The sequence below is a fragment of the Bombus huntii genome, chromosome 9 (assembly GCF_024542735.1).
Source record: "Bombus huntii isolate Logan2020A chromosome 9, iyBomHunt1.1, whole genome shotgun sequence".
NCBI classification, from domain to species: domain Eukaryota; kingdom Metazoa; phylum Arthropoda; class Insecta; order Hymenoptera; family Apidae; genus Bombus; species Bombus huntii.
Genome location: NC_066246.1, coordinates 161,375 through 175,111, shown reverse-complemented (window position 1 = coordinate 175,111; position 13,737 = coordinate 161,375). Strand labels below are relative to the sequence as shown.

General features: G+C 33.8%; 2 protein-coding genes across 3 annotated transcripts; one reads left to right on the top strand and one right to left on the bottom strand.

Moving 5' to 3' along the window:
* Positions 1–276: 276 nt before the first annotated feature.
* LOC126869365 (TBC1 domain family member 25) lies at positions 277–11,283 on the top strand. Its single transcript, XM_050625785.1, has 9 exons — positions 277–1,085; positions 3,926–4,035; positions 6,052–6,147; positions 6,235–6,397; positions 7,097–7,754; positions 8,182–8,569; positions 8,641–8,952; positions 9,167–9,583; positions 9,671–11,283. The coding sequence occupies exons 1-9, from the start codon at positions 1,044–1,046 to the stop codon at positions 10,089–10,091; spliced, it is 2,607 nt and encodes an 868-aa protein (XP_050481742.1). The 5' UTR covers positions 277–1,043; the 3' UTR covers positions 10,092–11,283.
* Positions 11,284–11,313: 30 nt separating this feature from the next.
* LOC126869370 (growth hormone-inducible transmembrane protein-like) lies at positions 11,314–13,503 on the bottom strand. 2 transcript variants are annotated; one of them, XM_050625806.1, is made up of 5 exons: positions 13,344–13,503; positions 12,933–13,150; positions 12,406–12,517; positions 11,696–12,313; positions 11,314–11,627 (listed from the first exon to the last, which is right to left on the bottom strand). In XM_050625806.1, the coding sequence occupies exons 2-5, from the start codon at positions 13,132–13,134 to the stop codon at positions 11,540–11,542; spliced, it is 1,020 nt and encodes a 339-aa protein (XP_050481763.1). In that variant the 5' UTR covers positions 13,135–13,150; positions 13,344–13,503; the 3' UTR covers positions 11,314–11,539. The 2 variants fall into 2 exon arrangements, with proteins under 2 accessions (XP_050481763.1, XP_050481764.1); XM_050625807.1 differs by having other exon boundaries at positions 13,232–13,483.
* Positions 13,504–13,737: the final 234 nt, after the last annotated feature.

Genomic DNA, 13,737 nt, shown 5'->3' with positions numbered 1-13,737 from the left:
TGTTGCGCGATTTTGTCATTCTTATATTTCTCTTACTATTCTATCTCGGATAGAATAGTAGATATGAATTTTTCCGTAGAACCGTACAATTAAATAGGTTCTTGTCCATGCTAGTGCACGACCAAACAGGGCAGATCCCTAACTTTAAGCTTAAATACATAGGTTCTTGTATATGCTAAATTCCAACCAAACAGAGCAGATCCCTAATTTTATAGGTTCTTGTACATGCTAATGTCAATTAAACTCAGCACCTGGCCGCATGGTGCAGCAGCTGTACCGTGGAACAACTAGAACTACGGGCGTGAGCACTCAGTTCCTCTCTGGTTAAACTAAATTTGGCGTCAAACGCGGCTCGCTTCAGTTCGCTCGCTTCTTTCTTTCTCGCTCTTTTTCTCTTTCCTCGCGAGAACGTAACGCCAATTTCCATCGGCATTTCTATTCGTCTGCGTTCCGCTTGTCATCTTTCGAAATACCATCCCTCCGTTCGTCCCAACATCAGTGATTTTAACGAAGAAAGGGACATACAATTTCGGCCAATTAAACACGAGACACGAATCACGGCAGCAGACGGTATCGTCAGTCAACGATCACGGTGACGACGACTGATCTTTGTGTAGTCGAAACTCGAGCAACGCGCGAAACGATTTCGAAACTTAATATTCTGAAACGTGTCATCATCGACAGCTGTTGGGGTTTTGGGATACACCTCGTCATCGCGAACGATCATGAACTCTTATGCCAAATGTCAATCGGCGGTTGTTCAAAAACTTGGATTTTGTTAGGGAAACGTGGTGGTGCTGTGCCCTGACAAGACGCTACTATGCTTTTCTTGGGAAAAAGTGAAAGCTTTAAGGTGGCTCGTTACGCGTCGTGTGAAACGAATTAACCTATCAGAACTGGATTACCCATAAAAATGTGGAGTTTAGTTCGGTGTCATAAGAAAGTCCTCGAGGAGATGCACATTTTGATGAATCTGGAGCTGTCCTGAATTATTGAACGTCTTTTTTCGCGTGCACGAAATAGCCTGAATATCAACGTCAAACATGTTCGGTTGTCCTAGAGAAGCTGTGCGCGTCAAAGTAAAGGTACAGTTCATGTTATACAACATAATATTGCACGTTTCGCCATTACATCGACACCTCGCATAAAATTACAATGAAACTTTCTCGAAAATAATGTTTCATTATTACACGCTAAAGGACATTTAAAAACCAAATCTATTCCGATCGTCGAATGGTGAAATTCTCATTGTTGAATTTGATAAAAAAGAAATATTCTTCATCGATAACGATATTTCCCTGCGTTTACTATTCACTCTTTTATATATATATATATATAAATATAAATATATATAAATATATATATATATATATATATATATATATATATATATATATATATATATATATATATATATATATATATATATATATATATATTAGTGATATCGTTTACGAAATACTTGAAATGATAAATTTGCAGTAGGAGCATAGGGATTTAAAGCTTCAATGTAACATCATTGAAAACGCAGTCTCAATATCATATAAGCTCAATATCACTCGAACTCGAAATCGAAGCGTGAATTCGCTCCAGATAATAAAGACGAATTCCATTTCTATCTTCCTAGGTAGTTGTAAATTGTTACTACCCGTAGAAAGTTTCTGATATGCACGCATATGTACATATATGTACGTGTACGTCTTTTAAGTAGATTCGGATAAAGAAAGCGAGGCGTCGCGCGGCAACGGCAACACGTCGCGTTTCGTAATTGGAATAACCAACGTTCTGTAAAAATAATTAGAACGCGTCGCTATTTCACAGGGATATTCGGCAAAATGTTCCTATGGCATTGCGGCAGAAATTTCGAATCAGGAACAGCCGTAACGTCTCTCCTATCTTCCTATGCAAACCCTGCAAATGCCTACGTGTGACACTTGACAGAAAATTAAACAAATGTCGGAGAGTTGTCTGTACCGAGACAATGTATAACATCCTGTTATATATATTTATTTATATATCTTATATCTTGTCTTGTTATATATATATATATATGTATATTTATTAGTACACAGTTTGAGAATCGAAGTTTCATCCGATTTCCCGGCAATTATTTTTACCTTCAAAAAATTAACAAACAAAATTTAAAAGCACAAGACATCTGCTTTTACAGAGATACAAATATGGATCTCTTTTGTGTCTGTTATCGAATGTGTATTCTTCATGTGCAAAAATTGGAAAAATACTGGTTGACTAAAATATTTCTAATAACTCGCAATATATATATATTGCTGCTATAAAGCGGATTTTATTATTTTGAAACTCTCGTTTTATGGTTTATTTATTTGTACTCGTTATTGATGGTAGCTTATTAAAATACTAAGAAAAAAAATGTCTGTTCGTGTGTCCTATATGGAAACATTACTGAAAACATTACAACCAATCATTTTGTTTCATATATGTATATATGTATTTCATATTTCATATTAAATCGAAAATATTAATAGTTTCGTTGCAATATCTAACCTTAACCTCAAAATCCTGCAATTCTGCACGTGTTAATATTATCTGGCAATGGCATAAAGTGATCCAATACATTCGATCGAAGTTAAAACAAGTATAATTAAAAGAGCATTTATATAATAGGTGTGACAGTGTAACTGCCAACCGAAATCGACTTCTAATTTTATATATAGAAATCCTTTTAATATTATTCTAATCTCGTCCTGCTTTTTTCCCTTTATCTCTCTCTCTCTCTCTCTCTCTCTCTCTCTCTCTCTCTCTCTCTCTCTCTCTCTCTCTCTCTCTCTCTCGTTTTTCTTACATAATTATATGTACTTTCGTTAGGTACTTTCGTGTACATATTGCTTTCGTTAATATAAACGTCAAGTTCCTTTTTATAATATAATTTTATACATGTATATCCTATTATATTATTATTATTTAAATATATTTAAATAATATAATTGCAAAGTGTAATAGATTTTATGGAATTTTTGTACGTCTATTACTTTCACAAACTTTTCTTAAGCTTCAATGTATTGGCTCGTATGTACGTGTAACACCAATTCGATACGGTATCTCCATTTAAAAGAATCATAATATTCTGTAAGAATATTTTGTTCTATGTACTTATTTATCATCATCACGTTATCGTTACGCTTCATCATAATTATCTTTTTCTAGGAACGTTAACAAATATTTTGTCCATTATTTTTGCCGTACAATATAAATATCAAGTTTCATCCGCAAAATAGCGTTCGAATATTTCAATTTCATCCATTTGTTACAAAGCTACGATCATTTGAAGTTAACGAGTACCAATGTTTCGTTTCGTTTGCTTCATCATTCGAACTTTGTCTACGGCTCTCCCATTATCTTAATGATCGGTAAAGCAGTGTGCTTTTATAATTTTCTGAAATCTATAGAATGATGTTCAAATATTTCTATTGCTTCAGCTACAGAAAGATTGGTCATTTTTGTACCTTGGAAAGGTACCTCTTTCCAAGTTCTTGCGTTTAACGGTCAAACGATTCAAGGCTAATATTATGCACAGTGAAAATAACACTGAAACTTAGTTTTCGATTCATGAAAAATCAAACGAGATTTATCAACTACGCCTGGAAAACTTTAATCCTGCCTGTACTACATATATTATATATATGTAAATAATATCTACCATTTAAAGTATGTACACGTTGTGCCTAGAAAAATTATTAGCAATTATTTATTTAAATGTTGAAATTAATAACAACCATATAAGATATATTTTTTGCTTTCTGTATAAAAACAATTTTTCGAGATTTTACCGTCATACAATACAGTGAATTGTTCAATTCTATCGAAGACAATTTCAATTCTAGAAACGAAACGAAACAAAACGATACGGGACACACGTTTTATAACAGAGGTAAACATTTATGTTTAGAAATGCGAGACCAGACATCAGCCAGAGTATCGGAAGTTCAGCGTGGACCCGCAGATAACATCCATCGAAGTGCTTCAAAGTATACTCATCAAAGCGTTCGATATCAAAGGGTGAGATTTTACTGTTATTAATGCCGAGCAATGGTCGTGAGTGAAACTGAGGAATAAGAAAAAGTTTCAAGCCGGACAAAAGTTTATAGAAAAAAGTTAAGATCATTTGTAAGAGTTCCGAAAGCGATCCTTTTCGTATAAAGGGTACAACAGGGGTCTACTACGTTTCGGTTTTATCGTAATAGAGTGCAGTACCTGCAAGAAGTACCTACAATACCATCGGTCTGCTTACAAGCTGTCTTGAATCTACAAATAATCACAACTATTTCCACGAATCTTTTATCTTGTGGGCTAGGTAGATTATTGGCTCTACCCATGTTCTTCGCTTCAATTTAATATATTATTTTAAATAGTCTTGCTATTTTAACCTATTAATTCAACGCACTATTTCTCCGCTGTATTTGAATATTCGTCTTAAATTAATATTCGCAGCAAATACAACACCGAATCGTTTTATATTTGTCGTGTCAAGCATCGTTCACGTTTCAATGAACTCTCTTGCTGGTTCGTAGATAGAGCGTGAGTGCGCGTGCGCGTGATTCTAAGGAAAATCGCGATCTCTTGATTATATAATTTTAATATCTGTAACATAGTGCGATAATCTGTCAACAATACGTAGTCGTGCAAAACTTTTGACCGCTACTCTACCTTCGGCTAATGTTCATTTGCTTTGGACGCGTAGCGATTACCATTTATCTAGAAAACCGAGCACGCGTTTCACAACACGTTAGGTCGGAGAAGGAAAATTTTCCACGAGTCTTTTCTCATTACCAACTATGAAAGCTAAACATAAACTATTAGATAGTAATAATAGAAAAAGAATCATTTTTCGAAAAGAATATGGAAGTCTTATAAATTAAACATAAAATGTTTAATTTGAATTTTATCTAGAAATTGATGTTTTGTTAAGCTTTTTCTGAATTATTTAAACTCGAACTACCAAGAACGAGATCGGCGTTTAATTATGACAGAATCGTAATAAATACGATACGAATCGAGCGCTATTTGAATGCCATTTGTGTTACTTTCGCCAATAATTAAATTAGATTGTATTCTCGTGTTACTATCGGAAAAGAAAGAGGTAGTATTTAATTACATGTATCAAAAGTATAAAAGAAATGAACGTAACGGCAGATGGCGAGAAATTCCGATTTGACTTTAAATTACAATAATCTTGGAATATATTTTTTTACTTCATCGTTGCATCGATTAATGGTAGATAGCTCGATCGGTTTGCAATTGTCTGCTACTTTCTATGAATCATTCATTTACGATGCAAATGTTTCGAAATAATACAAACAGATTTAGTGAGCAGAGGGAAATGTTAATAATTGAAAAATTATGCACGCTATATATAGCAGTTTAATCCTAATTTATTGATATCACCCCTATCGGGTTGCAAGACTTTCAAATCTACAAATTCTTACAATATTTAATTCACCGTTCGCACTAAACTAACTAACTAACTAACTAACTAACTAACTAACTCTCTCTCTCTCTCTCTCTCTCTCTCATCCTTACATACCATAAATATACCACGAATTCTTTTCCTTATTTCACCTTCACGCGCACGCACGCACGCACGCACGCACGCACACGCACGCACGCACGCGCGCGCGCGCACACACACACACACACACACACACACACACACACACACACACACACACACACACACACACACACACACACACACACACACACACAAACAAACAAACAAACATAATGTGTAATAGTTACAATATAAATTAGAAACTTAAAATTGATAAATATATAGATTAAAGAACGTAGATTTAAAAGCATTCTTCGTATAAAGCATTTTTCATCAATACATCTTTTATTAATCGATTAAGCTCGTACAATGAGCGCAAAATTAAATGATAAAAAATAGAATGTTTTTCTACTTGATGATTATTTTACACTTAATGTAGGAGTTTAACACTTGAATATCGAGACAGAATATCATTAAAAATGTTAACTTGCGATAAAAGAAATAAGTTTCTGAAATATTTCCAGAGAATTCACAGTTTCTTATCGAGCAATAGATGACTATGGATCGGAAACATACTTATTCCTACTTTCTGACTGGGACTTGGATGCAGCATTTATCAGGTAAATATTTTATATAATACCACTGGTACCTAGGTGATTAAAGATACCGAACTCCGTTGTTTCAACCGATAACGTATTTTATTATAGCGCTTCTGAACCCTATCTATATCTGCAAGTCAACTTAAAGCCATTCGGAGAGACAGGCGACTGCGAATGTTATTGGGAACAAAATGCACAGGAAGTGTCGACTCGACAAGAAACCGGGTTTCCATACAAGACGCCCAAGTTACCGGGTCTAATAATGAACAAGGCGAGTACTTCGCTCGTTGTCCCTCGATCATCTGTCATTCTGCTTCCAGTTATTCCTTTTATTTTCCACTTCCTTCTTAACTGAATACAAGGATATCATATCACAATATATTTGTATGTATCTTCGAGGTGATCACAAGACATCTGAATGGTTAACCTTGCAATGTTATTTAGGATAGAATTGAAATGTATATTACATTTTTTAATTTCTAACGCGTTACTTGTAGCAACATGCAACACAGAAAGATTTTTCTCTTTTACCTATTTTATATTCCCCGTTTACTTGTTACATTATTTTTTATGGTCATCGATCAGTCTAACAAATCAGTCCTTTTAATAAATCAAATTTTCTCAGTTTTGGTCATTTTAATATCGTATAAACAAAGTGGTTTATCAAAATTTAAACTTCTCTCGATTTAAGTTTCTCTCCATTTTTTACTATATTTTTTCAACCGTCTGCCACAAAATCTTCAAAATTATACATGCAATTTTCTCCTAATTTTGAGCATGGCCTACAATTTTTTCCACATCTCGATTATATTTCACTTTTTCGGAAGCATTTAATGTAAAGATAAGATTGGTCAGAATTAATATGTTCATAAAAAAGTATTTCGCAATTCATAAAATTTAAAAAGATCAATTACCATAGAATAGATGTATACGTTATAAATCTGACCGGTTTTTTTTTTTTTTTTTACAGATGGAAAGAACACTGAACATGGTTCAACGTGCTCTGGGTAATTTGAGCGAAGAATCTTCGCACCAGCAATGTGCTCAACCACCACGACCCCCATTGACAGACGCAGAGTTTCGACGATTTTTGGATCCCATCGGACAAGTAATACACCCTAAAGAATTACGAGCCGTCATATACTTCGGTGGAATTGAACCTAGCCTGCGAAAAGTGGTTTGGAAACACATTCTAAACGTATATCCCGAAGGAATGTCCGGTCGCGAGAGGATGGATTATATGAAGAAAAAGTCGCAAGAGTATCAAAATCTTCGAGAAAGATGGAAAATCTTGGTACAAAAGGGACAAAATGTCGGAGATTTGGCATATGTAACGAGTATGGTACGGAAAGATGTTCTAAGAACGGATAGACATCACAAGTTTTACGGAGGTTCTGACGATAATCAGAATACGGCCAGTCTTTTTAATATCTTAACTACGTATGCCTTAAATCATCCGAGTGTCAGTTACTGTCAAGGTATGAGCGATCTGGCTTCGCCTTTATTGGTTACTATGAGGGACGAAGCACAAGCATACATATGCCTGTGCGCTCTTATGAGGAGGTTGAAAGACAACTTTATGCTTGATGGAATTGCTATGACTACAAAATTTGCACATTTGGCTGAAGGTATGTAAAATTGAATATGTTATTTAAATAATTAGGAGATTGTGATTTCTTTGGTATAAAAAAATGTCATATGCGTAAAAGTTACAACGTAATATTATAGCTATAATAGTTACAGCTATAACTGAAATATAAAATATAAAGTAACTTATATATTCCCAGTTATTAAAAAATATATATTATTATATATTATTAAAAAATTATGATTTTTTACATTACCATGTAATGGAACCATTTTTTACATTAAAATGAACGGTAAACGAGAAAGGAAAAGATTATCTTTCAAAAAGCAACTGATTGATGTTGCTTGTCCTTAGAATAGGAAGAAAACAATCTTCTAATCGATGTATATAATTCTTTCAAATTGGAAGATTCATTTAATAAATATTACGTCTGTATCAATTGTTATAAAATATCTACATTTTTTAAGGTTTACAACATTATGACCCAGACTTCTATGCTTATTTAAAATCCCATCAAGCGGACGACCTATTGTTCTGTTATCGATGGCTTTTATTAGAAATGAAACGTGAATTTGCTTTGGACGACGCTCTGAGAATGCTCGAAGTTTTATGGGCTGCTTTGCCAGCGTCACCGCCAAACGGAGAACTTAATCTGGCCGAAGTACCTTTTCCTCCACCTTCGCCACCGCCAAGCCCAAACGTAAAACATATTCGTGAGAACGCATACACGAAAGTTTGTGCTATCAGACGACAAAGCTCTTCCGCGAGTATCGCCACTACTGGTAAAAGAAAGACTCTTAACGCGGAGGATCCATCTTTGCAAAGCTCTACAGAAACTAACGGTGACTCAAAAAGGTACTTCTATGCAAATCGATGAAAGCAGTGAAATAGAAATAATAATATAAAGTGAAACCCGCTGTCTACAGATCGAGCTCTCCTTACGAGACGTTTTCTGAGCCAGAAAATGATTTGACGACAGCGAAAAATCGAAGAAACACAGAATCTACGGAAAAGTGCCTAAGTACAGATTCTCTGTCTGGTAAATCTAAACGCGTAAACTTGCTGGAATTGAAAGAAAGACTGTCGTTACCTAGTAAAGAACATCAACAAACAAAAAATAATGAAAATGATGGTGAAAAGAAATGCGCCCGAGTAGTAAAGAATTTGAACGAATTTTTGAACTTCACGAGCCTCAACCGTAGCAAAATAACACCAAGCGATGCTGAACCAGAGTTGAGGTGAAACAATATATTTTCAATATAAATACAATATAAATACAATATAAATACAATATAAATACAATATAAATACAATATAAATACAATATATAAATACAATAGTTCAATATAGATAAACATAATTTATCAGAAATACCAGCATGTTATTCTTATCCGTTTTATATAAATAATGGGTAAAAATAATGTTATAACCGGTAAATATATTATTTTTTAGACGTGTTTCGAGCGAGAGCGGAGTAATTAGAGTTTTAAGAGATGAACCAAGTTCGCCGGATGACCCGACAGATTTTTTTCCAATGACTACATCAATGACTAGAGAATTAAGACTGGAACTAGAATCACTCGATCGACAAGTCTTCGGACCATCACCGCCAAGTGATCAACAATGTGATTGTGTTCTATCTAAAAGAGAAAGCGAATTAGCCGACAGCGAAACAGATACAGAGTTAGCAAGGTGTAGTCCAGCTGCGGATGTATTTGTATGGGAGAATCCTCTGCACACGTTACAGCAAAAGAATCATCCAGCTACTCCAGATGAGCAAGCAGAACTCGAGTATGATGGCGAAATATTAGAAGATCAGAATGGTGTTAAATCTGTTACCCCAATTAGATTACTTAAACGGACTACAAGGTATAGACCAACTTTTTATAATTTCACAAGAATTTTATATTTCGAAGTGTACACACCCTTAAATATAAAAATTATAAAATTTCATAGGTCCGAATCTGCTTCGGACAGCGAGGAGGCAGAAAGTTGGCACCAAAATGCAACAGTACAAGAAAGTCCAATAAAACAATCGGTACAAGAGCACTGTGAAGAAGCCACAGAGCTTACAAATCTTATTCCAGCAGGAACTTGCGAAGATCAGTTGGGAGAAACTTCTCTACCTCCACCTCACGAATTTGGTGGTGGTAATCCGTTTCTTATGTTCCTCTGTATTACTCTGTTATTGCAACACAGAGACTTTGTTATGCGTAATCAAATGGATTATAACGAAATGGCAATGCATTTCGATAAAATGGTTCGTCGACATAACGTTATTCGAGTGCTCAATCAAGCGAGGCAACTATTCGCTGGTTATCTTAGAAGGCATTCTTCATCGTCATTAGGTGCAAAGTCAGATTCTGTTAATGTGTAGCCTGATAATGCTTGAATATTCATTGTACTTATCGACACCTACCATATAACATGAAATACGAAATGGACGATTTTAAAATATATTGTGTACCGTTCAAGACAAATCACAAAAAATAAGTTTAAAATATGTTTTTTAAATCTAAAAGGTGAATCAAAACACTTCTGTAAATGAAGAAAGATATCAGGTAAAATGCGTATCAGTGATAAGCTAGGCAATAAGAAATTTAAATAATCTCCTCGAGGTGCTCCTTTAATCGTGCTTTCGTAAAAAAATCATTAATTCTTCGTGTATTCCTTTAATCTTTCTAAGCATATTAATTGCGATACATATTATGTATATTCGATCCAAATCTTATTATTGTTTGATGAACATATGTCTCAAAGTATGATAATTTTTATATTATTTATTTGCATTTATCTACATTTACTGTCTATTGATGAGTTTCTTATTAATAAAAGTTTATTTTCTTAGGACAAACTAATTTTAGTTTGGAAGGGTTAACCTTCTTGGCGATCATGTATAATTAAATACAAATACACATATAAACCAATGTCATTATCTGCCGTGTGATAGCACCAGTTGAAAATAATTCTTATATTTCGCATAATTCATGGAACTAAGTGAAGTAAACGTTTCTTCGATACTTAATGTACAAACATTGCAACAGACTTTAAAACGTAATCATGTTGAAAATGACACGACATTAAACCCTCCGTCTGCAACTTTATTTTTACTAACGTTGTCTGCATACTGGTTCACTTAAATTCATCCACATCCTTTTAGGTCTTTTGTGTTTTAAAAGAACCCCAAACATTTTTTAATACTCTTCCAGATCTCTAGAATATTATTTCATAGTTTTCATTGCTACATCTTACCTTCATTTCTTTAAGAGAAGCTACATTTAAACGAAAATATAGGTAAGCTGAGAAATTACCTAATTAATAGTTATAACTACTAGTCGACAACGACCTGGTATGCAGATGAAAGGTTAAATATACTTTATCTGCGACACTATCCTTTGACACTATGCACAGTATCGATTGCACTGCATTATCTTTCTCACTGTACCTCGATTTAAAATTAAGTGACTGGCTTAAATTTGTAAAATATCTATGATTAATTTAGTAGCTGTATCTTACTTTGTTCTCGAACAATGTGTTTGAGAAACGACAATAAACTGCATTTAATTTTATCGCTAGTAATTAAGTATAAATACGTCCTCTGCATGTTTTCCAGAAGAAATTTACTTTTTCTCTGTTTTATACTTTATTTTAAATAAGCTAATAATTTACATATCATCTTATAATATAACATGAAGTAGATTGTATATATAAAGCAAAATAATTTTAAGTTTATTTTAAGTTTAATACTAAATCACACCGTTTTTCAAACATGGTATGAGACTCCATAATTCTTTTATTGACCTACTCAAAAAGACATCCATTCTTTTACTTTTGTCTTTTACTTCCTCCATTTGCTAACATTGTGAGGATTCTTACAAAGATATTCACTGCATCCATATAAACAGAAATCGCGCTGAAATAAAAAGTATAAAATGTATATGTTGTGTTTGTCAAATTTCACATGTTTATTAAATTACTTACTTATTAATTGGATCGTATGGCCTTGTTAGGTAGTCATAGGTTGGATATGTTTCTGCTTGTTTGATGATACGTTGTGTATCATACAGAAGAAGCATAGAGAAGAGCACCAGACCACCATACAAAGATATTGAATACAAACCAGATCCAAGAGCTGTTGTAGGTGGTAAAAACATTGATCCAACACTACTTGCAAATACAAAACCCAAGCAAATCGCTAATGGACCTCCCATGTTCAGAAACTTTTCATTTGGTGCACAAACTGCAACTACTGATAAACCACCAACTACACCAGCAGTATACCATGCAGCTCTAAGAACCAAAGGTCCCCCAAGTAAATACAAAGGTGCAAGAAATGCACCAACAGTACCAGTATGTATCAACCATGCTATTTGTTTTGCACCAAAACCTTCTTTGTATGGGATAGTCTGTAACAATATTCCACTACCCCAAACAGATGCTAATGTTACTAACATGGCAACCCATCCTTGACGCATTACCAAGTTCATCATAGTTGGTGAACGTAAACATAGTGCTGCAGCTACAGTGCTGCTTACTATAGATGCACCAAGGTACATGTATGTAGTCTTAATTCTATCTTTCACATATTGCGGCCATAACCTATAAAGAATTATATATTGTATTATATTCTATTTTGCTATTCTACAACTGATAATATTCTCGTAACTGTAACACTGATTAAAAGAAAATACTTTGCATAATCTATAGCTCCCATAGATGGTGACAAACCCAAACCATAATAGCATAATGAACCTATTCCTATTACAGCACCACCAGCGACAACTCCTTTCCCAATAGTGAATGCTATCAAAGCAAAAGTATTTTCAGTAGTAAGTTTAATACATATATCACAGAATTAACTTTACTTAACTTAACTTAACACAGAAGAATTAAGACTCAAGAATTAACAAAGCAACTGAATTTTAGAAATAAAAGAAACATATTAGGATTATTTATTGCGCATGTATAACATTATACCAATAAATTGGTTATAATGTATATTACATGATAAATCTTAGAAATGTTAAAAAATACTTATAAAATAGGATCACCCCTCTCCCCTCCTTATTATTACATTCAATGAATATACAAAAATTTGGAACAGGTCATATGAAATAACCTATAATCCATATTCATAATTGCGATTGCATCATATTGCATATGTGTTCTCTATTATTGCTTTTGTTCTACATACTTTATGTATGGATTGAAATCTTACCTGTTTCTCCTGCAGGAGCCATTGCCTGCTCTGAAATAGTGGCTGATCTACGAGCCGATCTTGCAAATGCACTTCGTCCATCGTTAGCAAATAATCTGGTAGATTGTATTCTCGGAATAAACGGTTTCGAATTAATTGGAGCCTTTAGTAGACTAACCAAATTTGATGAGACGGTACTTCGACATACCCTGGCAAGCATCATTTTTGCATGCTCATGTCTGAAAAATAATATATTTATTAATAAAAACATCGATGATATCCGCATATTAGCCTAGGTATGTTAAACAAAAAGTACACACGATTTTGAACGAATTATCTTTCAAAAGTTTGAAAAATATTCACATATCTATCAAGATTTATTTAAAACCTCAGATCAATAGTTTTTCGCAAAAATTTCTTGTGATTACTCACAGACGCGGTAAGCTGCAATTGTTCACGACAAATCAATATCTCGAATCGCTAACGCTGACAATTTCCGTGATATATGCGTTTGAAACTTCGAAAGTACAGATAGTAGAAACATTGTAAAGAAATCATGATGTACGCGATGAAAGTGCCATCTTTGGTACATAGTCGCATTGAATTTGTTAAATTTTCCATCGAACATATCAGATCCTAATTTATATATTTCATATATATATACATAAATTGAATTTTACTTTATATTACTTTGCATCATAAAAATAAAAAATCATTTGTTTTTATAACAGAACAAAAGGTTGTACATTATATCTCTTTCTAATTGTTAAGAAATATATAGGTGGTTCGGAATGACTTCTTCGTTTAGTAGTGTGCGGATACCCGA

Bases quoted from the DNA above. Each gene is read 5' to 3' on its own strand.
- LOC126869370 (XM_050625806.1), bottom strand. From the start codon at position 13,134: ATGATGCTTGCCAGGGTATGTCGAAGTACCGTCTCATCAAATTTGGTT. The intron at 12,518-12,932 runs GTAAGATTTCAA...TTGCTTTGATAG, and splicing joins GGCTCCTGCAGGAGAAACAG to CATTCACTATTGGGAAAGGA. The intron at 12,314-12,405 runs GTATTTTCTTTT...AATTCTTTATAG, and splicing joins GGAGCTATAGATTATGCAAA to GTTATGGCCGCAATATGTGA.
- LOC126869365 (XM_050625785.1), top strand. From the start codon at position 1,044: ATGTTCGGTTGTCCTAGAGAAGCTGTGCGCGTCAAAGTAAAG. The intron at 4,036-6,051 runs GTGAGATTTTAC...AAATATTTCCAG, and splicing joins AAAGCGTTCGATATCAAAGG to AGAATTCACAGTTTCTTATC. The intron at 6,148-6,234 runs GTAAATATTTTA...ATTTTATTATAG, and splicing joins TTGGATGCAGCATTTATCAG to CGCTTCTGAACCCTATCTAT.